The 9,568-nt window shown below is 32.0% G+C and overlaps 1 protein-coding gene across 1 annotated transcript; it reads left to right on the forward strand.

The window, feature by feature from the left end:
* Positions 1-5,353: 5,353 nt before the first annotated feature.
* Positions 5,354-8,864, forward strand: LOC131633675 (calmodulin-binding receptor-like cytoplasmic kinase 2). The gene is made up of 6 exons (XM_058904367.1): positions 5,354-5,709; positions 5,795-6,039; positions 6,290-6,455; positions 6,549-6,638; positions 6,824-7,122; positions 7,898-8,864. The coding sequence occupies exons 1-6, from the start codon at positions 5,472-5,474 to the stop codon at positions 8,219-8,221; spliced, it is 1,362 nt and encodes a 453-aa protein (XP_058760350.1). The 5' UTR covers positions 5,354-5,471; the 3' UTR covers positions 8,222-8,864.
* Positions 8,865-9,568: the final 704 nt, after the last annotated feature.

Here is a 9,568-nt window from a genome sequence, read left to right on the forward strand (position 1 = left end):
ATAAATACTCTTTATATTTTTTTATTCTCTTAGTATCTACCTCATTCACTTTTCGAGCCCTAGCGAATGAGCACTTCTTTTCCAGCCAACAAAAGAACACCATTATTCTCCAAGGTGGACGTAAGCTCTAGTGAACGAAAAAAATTCTCACAATTATTCTCCGGTATGTTATTCTTCTTCTTCTTGTTGTTGTTCCTTACTGTTGTTTTCCATTACTATTGTTCTTGTTGTTGTTATTTTGGTCCATTACTGTTGTTCTTTATTTTTGTTGTATGTGTACTATTTTAATTTTCATAAAGCATGTTCTATATGTAAAGTTGACACATGTCACCACCTATTACAAAAGGAAAAAGACAGTTTATCGTGGGTATCAAAAATTTCTAAGACCTAGTCCTCCATATTGTAGATTGTGTAAGACTTTTAATGGAGAGCATGAGTTTGATATCGGTCCAAAGCCCTTAATCGGGAAGAAAGTTTATAAAAGACAACAACACATTAATTTTGTTTTTGAAAAGAAATAAAAAAACCAGTGTAGAAAAATATTTGGAAAAAGAGGTCGGTATTCAAAGAATCATGAAGACTTTTAAAGGGTATACAAAGAATCATCACTGTGCGGAAGCTTCTATCGTGGAAAGGTACATCACAGAAGAAGCTATTGAGTTTTGTACAAACTATTTGTCAGAAGCAAACCTTAAGGAAATTCCCGAGTCTCGTCATGATGGATGTTATATGGTAGAGGTATTCAAAGTTTAAATGTTAAGACATTTGATCGATAAGTAGTTCTTCAAGCACATTTCTGTATATTGAATAACCTTAGTAAAGTTCAACCTTACTTGACCGCTCACAAAAGTCTTATAATGAAAAATTCCCATGGATGAATGAAAAATGATTGTTGATAGAGCATAACAAAACTTTCATAACTTGGTTTAATAAAAGTATTTCTAAGGAGAGTAGTGCATCAGATACTTGCAAATGGTTGTCATGTATGCCTAAGTTTAATGTAATTACTTGGAGTGCATACGACATTTGTAAATATTCATTCTCTACAAAGTTAAAGGATGATCGCAGCACCATCCAAAATAGTGGGGTTGTGGTTGAAGTTGAATCCATGTACTTTTCTAGTTCCAAATATAACAATCATGTACTGGCATCTAGAGCGTACTTTAGGGTAATTTAGGAGATTTTAGAGATTGACTATATTTCTTTTAAAGTGATTTTATTTAAGTGCAAGTGGATTGACAATAACAACAGTGTAGAAACTGATGAATTAGGATTCCCATGGGTTGATATTAGAAAGGCAACTTATAAGAACGAACCATTCATCATGGCAATCCAAGGAAAACAAGTTTTTTATGTCACTGATCCTTTTAACACTAGATGGTCAATTGTTCTTCAAGGAAAATATATTCCCGATAGTACTGATGAAAATCAAGATTTTAACTATGAGACGCCTTGTTTAGCAACACATTTACGTCAATCATCTGAAGAAAATGATTCTGATGATAGGCATGTTATTCGTTGTGATCATGAAGAGGGGATATGGAAAAACTAGTAAGTAAATATTTTATATCCCTTAGTAATTTATAATTAATCATTGTACTATAAATTTAAATTTGTTGTTGATTATCCTAGTTAGTTTCAAATATTGTTCAAATCATAGGTGCTTAACAACCAGTGACAAATCCTATTGGACATATGTTTTAGTTTTTATGTAAAATTATAAAGTGTATGCCATTTTGGATTTGCCTTTGGTGTAATCAATGAATATTTGTGGTACAATGTTTCAGATTGAGAAATTCGCAAAATGTACAATGTTTCTATTTTAGGAATCTACAAAATATGGCTCTATATTATGTAATATGGTTATGTAATACAGGTGCAAACAATAGTATAAAAAAATTATCCCCTCGATTTTACATATAACCGAGGTAATAACATTGAGATATTACATCAGTTCTACAAAATACTGAGTGTTAATATTGGGCGCATCATCCAGTTCTAAAAATAATAAAAATGAAGATGCGGGGGATCAAACCCACATGTAGATAACTTTACCCCTAAACATTTAAATAACTAAGTTCTAAAGTGGTAGCTTTTCATGACGCCCTTCGTTACCTCACTTTCGTAGCCGAGGTCAAATACATTTCACATATGATGTTAGATGTGTTTTTTAGTAGTGTGAATATCTTCAATCAATCACGAATCTTCAAAGATGATATTCATATCCATGTAACAATGGAAAATAATGAGATAAAATATGAATGAAATCGCAAGTGTTCAAGAACGATTCAAAACTCCTTTGAAAAATGAAAAATCACGTGGTTTATGAGTTTCCAAATCTTCAATAGAAGAATGTGTTTTTAACATTAACAAAATTGTGAAAGGTTTGAGAGAGAAAAAGATTTTTAGGTGCTGAATGTGAAGCACAAAAGTTAGTGAAAAAATTATGTTTGATTCGAGTCAAGAGCATTTGGTGATTTGATTCAAGTGGTAAAGTAATATGGAACAAGATCTACACTTAAATAGAGACCCATTTTTCTAAGATTCAAGTCAAAATTAAGGCATGGTTCAACTCACACGGGCTATGATTTGAGTCATGGACGGGTTATGATTCGACTCAAACTTGGCAGAGGCTGAAGAAGGATTGGTGATTCGACTCATGTGTAAATTGTGATTCAACTTATAGGGTGCTTGATTTGAATCAAGATTAAGTTGTGATTCGACTCACAAGCTGAAACAAAAATCTAATTCTTCTCTGCCTTGTTTGATTTTACTCAAGGGATTATGTGATTCAAATCACACATCTAAAATCTCAAAAACTCAAGTTTTCAATAATGATTTGAGATTCTACTTTTGTCACGACTTAAATCAATCTCAATGATGGTTATTTTTCCAAAAATCGACTAATTGACTTAAAGCATAATGTTTATACTCAAACACAAACAATTTGAGTTATACATATTAAAATATGGATCAAAAACTCGATCCTTAAAGACGTGCAATTAAAGAGGAGACTCAAACATAAAACTAAATTCAAAGTAAAACTTAAGGGACAAGCAACAAAACCATATAGAGGTATTCTCCTAAATGCATTAGATGCATGTAGCTACATATAATAGGCCATAACCTAACATTTTCCCATTTCATATCCTCTTTTTCTAAACAGTACTTCCAATTCGTAGTTGGTTGATTTTACAAAAGTAATGACATGGAGGTTGTGAGTACTCTTAAGTACTAAGTTCTTTGACTAATCAAGGTTGGTTTTCTTGTGATCCCATTGTTGACCTCCATTCAGGCCCGGTCATAAGGCAAGGCGAGAAAGGCTCTTGCCTAGGGCCTCTAATTTTTCTTTAATTACAAGGCATAATATGCACAGCTATGATAATAATTACTATGTATACTATGTCATTAAAACCTCGTGTACAGTTTTTATGGTGCTTTGTGCTAATTGCAATTAAACTGTTCTAGAATGGAAAATATAAACGGCACATTCAATAATTTTTTTTATAGTATAAAAGTAGTTACATTTTAAAACCGTATTTTTTGTTTTTATTTATAAGCTTAAAGGTAGTGCCCTGTCCGCAGTACATCACAACCCTTAAAAATAAATATTTTATATGTGATTTAAAGAAAAAGTCAAACGTTTATAAAAATTAACGGTTTGGATTTCATTGACAGCGTAAAACTGCTTTACACTGTCGGTATTTCCATTAAATCCTTTATTTATATATATTTTATTTCCATCAACAATTTTATGTTAGTGGGCAGGAAAACAGTATTTAAAATAATTTTTATACAAAATAACATATTGGTAGTTAAGTTTTATTGATCAAATATTTATCATATTTATATTAGTTTATAATGTTTATTTCATGAGAACCTATTGTGACATGTTTATTTTTGTTTTAGAGTATTATCAACATTTAAATTTAAAAGTTAGAAAATTAAAAAAAAAGAAAACAAAAAAGTTAATTGAATTTAATAATTTATTTATTGAAATGCAAAATATAATTTTGAGTATAAACAAGTCGACACTTCAACAACACATACTTATTTAAGAAAAAAGGAATGTTTGATTTTTATATTTGTCGATAAAGTCAAAAAATAAATTTAAAATAAATATAATAATTAATTTCAACATTTTTTAAATATTTGACTTTTAATTTCGTCTTAGGACTCAAAATGTGTTGTGCCGGCTCTGCCTCCATTATATGCTCGAGTTCAATTTTCTTTAAGGATATTTTTAACACATCTTAAAGCCATAGATTTGTGAAACTGGCTTTCTCGTAGTACTATTTGAATGTATGATAATTTAAGTCATATCTTGTATTGACAACATAAATAATATGAGTAAAAAAAATAATTGGACATTATATTAGCAAGGATAAATAAAGATCATTACATAAATTAACAACTTTTTTATGAATTTCTTTGTCTTTGAACTTTCTTGTATGAAGTTTTGTGAAATGTATCTAATACACTACATACATGAAGATGGATGGATGATCTTTGCAGTCATTTTCATTATTATTACAATCCATCCCATAATATTCTTAGGCATCTGGCAAAATTTCATTTTTGCCCCCTGCTTTCGAATGTGTATTTTCTGAAGCATATTTTTTTTATTTAACGTTGAATTATTTCGTAGGTGCATCTACGAAACCGTTTAAAAACGTTAAAAAAATGTTTCGTAGATGCACCTACGGAACAATTTAACATTAAATAAAAAATTTGCTTTCGGAGATATAGCTCCAAAAACAGAGAGATTTTTAAAAATACACATGGTGTGTGGAAAATCCAAAGAATAAGAAGGAAGATTGTTTAAAATAAAATGGAAAGAAGGGCCAATTGAAACGAAATGTTGAACATGACCAATTGTCTAAATAACAAAAATAAATCACTGACACTATCCTACTATAGTATATTCGGTCAATCATTCAATGACTCTACAAACAAGGCAATAACATAGACTAGCAAATGAGTATTATAACAAGATTTTGTCATTGTTAATTTCATTTCAACAATAACTATTTGTGGCATTTTAATGTCAAAAACATTTCTCATCTAAAAAACAAAGACCAAAACAAAAGCAAAGTCTTTTCAAGTCACACATGTGAAACCGCGTATAGTGACTAATTATTTTTTTTAATTGATAATGACACATTCAAGAATCAAGACCAAGGACTAACTCCAGCTAGCATTTATGTAATTTCTTGGCTGCTGATTTCTTGACTTGGTAGGTAACCAGTAGCACTTTTTCTTTATAAAATTGTTAAACTTTGAATGATAGAAAATGAATAAAAAAACACTTTTACAAGACAAGAACAAAAACAAAACAAACATGTTTGAAAAACACGTATGAATGAAACTACATATGAAAGCAACTTAGAACATATCTCTTTCGATTATTTTATTATATAGATAAAAGAGAGATGATAATGAAATTGAATACTCTTTAGTTTCATCTACCAATGAAAAAACCATCAACTTCAAATTTGCATCAATCTAACCAAAGGAAGAAAAATATTGGCACAAATAACATAAATAGACACAATCCTAAGAATGATCATGGTACCATGACAAATTTTAACTATGTTGTGAAAAAAATTTCAGGTCTGTTCACATTGATTCTGTCAGGGAAATCAAAAACATCTTCAGAACCTTTTGAAAATGATTCTGCAAGGAATAATAAAGTCAGAGGGGTATCATGTAAGTATGAATATGATGAATATTTAATCATTGTTATCATGTTTTTTTATGGTCAATCCTTTATATTAGTGATGTTTTTTTGCAGCTTCAACAACAGATGTATCATCTGAAAGTTCTAAGAGTTCATCAAAGTGGAAATCTTCTCATCCTTCAACACCTACTAGCACTTCTAGTAATCAAATTGGAGTTGGAAATTTTTCATTTGAGGAACTTTATAAGGGAACAGGAAAATTTTCTCCAGATAATAAGATTGGTGAAGGGGCGTTTGGAATTGTGTATAAGGGAAGGCTTTATGATGGAACCCTTGTGGCTGTAAAGTGTGCTAGGAAGGTATGACATGAAAAAGTTCAGTTTTTGATTGTTTCCCATCTCTATGATCTGGTTTGATGTGATTGAGATTTTCGTGTGTTTGGTTCTGCGGTGATAAAAATTGATTCGTCCAAACTGGGGCGAATCTGCGATTTATATGCCAAAATAGGCGAATTGTAGTAAAGGCTGGTTTATAATTCAATCGGTTGAACCGTCTGGTGTGATTCGGTTTTTGAATTGCTGAATCTGATATAGTAATGTTTGTTGACAGGATGTACAAAAGAAACACTTGGCTGAGTTCAAGAATGAGATAAACACGCTATCGAAAATTGAGCATCTGAATCTTGTGAGATGGCATGGATATTTGGAGCATGGAGATGACAAGATTATTGTGATTGAATATGTTAATAATGGAACTCTTAGGGAACATCTAGATGGTAAGTTTAAGAACTGGCCTAATGAAGTATATTACTACTATTACCTTTATCATCAATTTCTAATGTCATTGAGATTGTGAATTGTATATTCAGGTGTGAGAGGAAATGGACTTGAAATTGGTAAGCGTTTGGATGTAGCAATTGATGTAGCTCATGCAGTTACATACCTTCATATGTACACAGGTATGTGCCCTTAAAGATATAGCTTATACGTAACAGTTATTTTGTCAGGGCCGTCTTTGAGAACTTGCAAGGCGGACTATCATATAGGGCTTAAAATTTGACATAGTTGAATTGTCTCTAAAAACTTAAGACGGCTTTGCTTGTTGTTTATGATTGACTATTGTTATTGTTTGATTGATTGACAGATCATCCAATCATTCACAGAGATATAAAAGCATCAAATATCTTAATAACAGACGGTTTAAGAGCGAAAGTAGCAGATTTTGGTTTTGCTAGGTTGGGTTCAGAGGACCCTAATGCAACTCATGTTTCGACTCAAGTTAAAGGAACAGCTGGTTACTTGGATCCTGATTACATGAGAACAAGACAACTCAGTGAAAAGAGTGATGTTTATTCATTTGGTGTGTTACTTGTTGAAATGATGACAGGAAGATATCCAGTTGAACCAAAGAAGCCCCTCAATGAGAGAGTTACAATTAAATGGGTAAGTATATACATGTTAAATTATTCTCCAATTGATAGTGTTTATATATTGGACTTGGCGTGTGAAAATAAATAATAAATTACTTGATTTGATAGACTCTGATACCATATTAGATTTTATGTTAGTTCTAATACATTCTTACGAAACAAGTTTGTAAGGCCAGAGATTCAAGCTTTTATAAGCTCTAATCAAACTTTCACTTTATTCAATGTTGAACTTGTGTGTTTTATAGAGGTGGCAAAACGGGTCCAACTCGCTAAGCATGTTCATTTTGCCCGCACCTTTCCATGGGATGGGTCAAAGTTTTAGGTCTACACCCTGTTATATATCCGCTCCACCCTGCGCCCGTTTTTAGACTTTAGAGGTGCATTGGTCGTGGGTTCGCCCCTTCTCGCCTTCATTATTTTACGGGACGAAACAAAGTTTTAGGCCTGATCATCAACTATGTTTGTCCCGTTCTATTTTTTGCAGTACAGATCTAAACGGGACAGACATGCTCGTTTGTCACCCCTAATTTTTTCCAATATAACCTGATTTTTAAGGAAATTGAGTCTAATAATTCTAAGTTAGGTAAAAAGATTTTGACCAAAAATGTTTTGGTCCGGGATCAAACTTGACTTGACTTAAACTCATTAGCCACCTTAGTCAAACCACTTATTTTCTTATAGATAAAGCTATTAACATGAACCATTGAATCTTATTATGCAAGTACAAACACTTGCAATGAATCATTGAATTGATAAGACTAACACAATTTTCATGTAAATATATGCAGGCAATGCAGTTACTAAAACAAGGAGAAGAAGTGATTGCAATGGATCCAAGGCTTAGGAGAAGTTCAGCCTCAAACAAAGCAGTACAAAAGGTTCTCAAGCTCGCATTCCAATGCCTTGCACCTGTACGACGATCGCGGCCAACTATGCAGAATTGTGCAGAGGTTCTATGGGACATCAGAAAAGATTTCAGAGAAAAAGTGTTTTTTCGTCCTCCCATCGCTTCTCACCATTCAGCAGATTTTCCTCAGAAAGATGCGAGAAAGAATAGACGTAAGACGTTCGGTATTGAAGATGACAAGAAATATAAATTTGTGTCTGCATAATTAGATTCATTTTTGAAATTTGTTCATTGATTTTTTTTGAAGTATTCTGACAGTCAATTGCTAGTAGAATACAGCTCTTGTTTGTATCATGTTCATTACTTGTTCTCTTTTGTATTTTGAAATTCTCAAGGTTTTGGATTGTTGAGAGTGGAAAGTATGTTTTGGTGGCCTAACTGAAGTGAGATGTGAAACACAATGGAAGATGAAAAACATGAAAAGCACTATGTGATGCAATGACACAAGGTGTCCAATACAAGTTCATCCTTGTATGCTTCAACAATTCATCAGTTGTCTTGTTATTTTCCGTGTTGTTCACGATAATTTGAAAAAACATTCTTTTTCCCAATCTTATCAACAATCGTGTCAATTAGCTTGAAAATTTTAGCAGGTGCCTTGATTATGGGATGAATCAATAGACTTCAAAAATGAGTTCCCTTTGTTACAAGTAATTTATATTTAGAAGCGGATGTTAGTTAGAAATAGAAGCTTATGAGATTGTTAGTCACAAGCCTACATTAGTTAGGAGCTGCGTTGCATAGGTACCGGTACGTACCCAGTATCCGGTATGGGTACTGGTACGGGGTACGTCATTTTTAGAAAAACTAAGGTACGGGTACGTTAGTATAATGCTTTAATAAATCACACTTATTATTTAAATATCGATAAAATAACTAAACAATTATATTATTTAAATATCGATAAAATACAATTATAAAAATAATTAAACAATTATATTATTTAAATATCGATAAAATAATAAAATTAAAAAATACTTTGCTTAAATAAATCACACTTAAAAGTATTAATAAATCATAAAATCATGGTTGAATATCAATATTTTCTTCTCCAATAAATGCAGCTTCTAGTTCAGGTTCATCGAGAGAAAGAGTAGCAACTTCAAGAATACCAGCTCCATCAAATAGATTCAATTCATCTCCACCAATATCCCACATTTTTGTTACTCCTTCATTATAAATCTTACTCTTTCTTGAAAGAAGACAAAGATTTGTATGAACAAAAACTAAAATTTTTTGGGTACGTGTACCAAATGTGTATCGGTTGGTGTACCAAAGCAAAAAAAAATAAAAAAATTTTGGTACGGCTTCGGTGCGTACCATACGCGTACCGTACGCGTACCGGTACCCGGTACGTACCCGGTACCGGTACTTTACCTAAAACGGAGTACCCGTGCTTCACAGGTTAGGAGGTGTAGAGACTCTTTAGTCAAAAACAAAACATTTCTCAACTTAGTTGAGAAGGTGCATGTTCAGAACTTTTTTCGGAGTTTTACTAGCATAGTTAGTTTTGTTTATGTGATATAGTTTGCTTACGTGACATTTTTTTATG

This window comes from Vicia villosa, unplaced genomic scaffold, assembly GCF_029867415.1.
Source record: "Vicia villosa cultivar HV-30 ecotype Madison, WI unplaced genomic scaffold, Vvil1.0 ctg.001162F_1_1_3, whole genome shotgun sequence".
NCBI classification, from domain to species: Eukaryota; Viridiplantae; Streptophyta; class Magnoliopsida; order Fabales; family Fabaceae; genus Vicia; species Vicia villosa.

Excerpts from the sequence above, each read along its gene's own strand:
- LOC131633675 (XM_058904367.1), top strand. The coding sequence starts at position 5,472 with ATGAAAAAACCATCAACTTCAAATTTGCATCAATCTAACCAAAGGAAG. Across the intron at positions 5,710-5,794 it reads TAAAGTCAGAGGGGTATCAT|CTTCAACAACAGATGTATCA; the intron begins GTAAGTATGAAT and ends GTTTTTTTGCAG. Across the intron at positions 6,456-6,548 it reads TCTTAGGGAACATCTAGATG|GTGTGAGAGGAAATGGACTT; the intron begins GTAAGTTTAAGA and ends TTGTATATTCAG.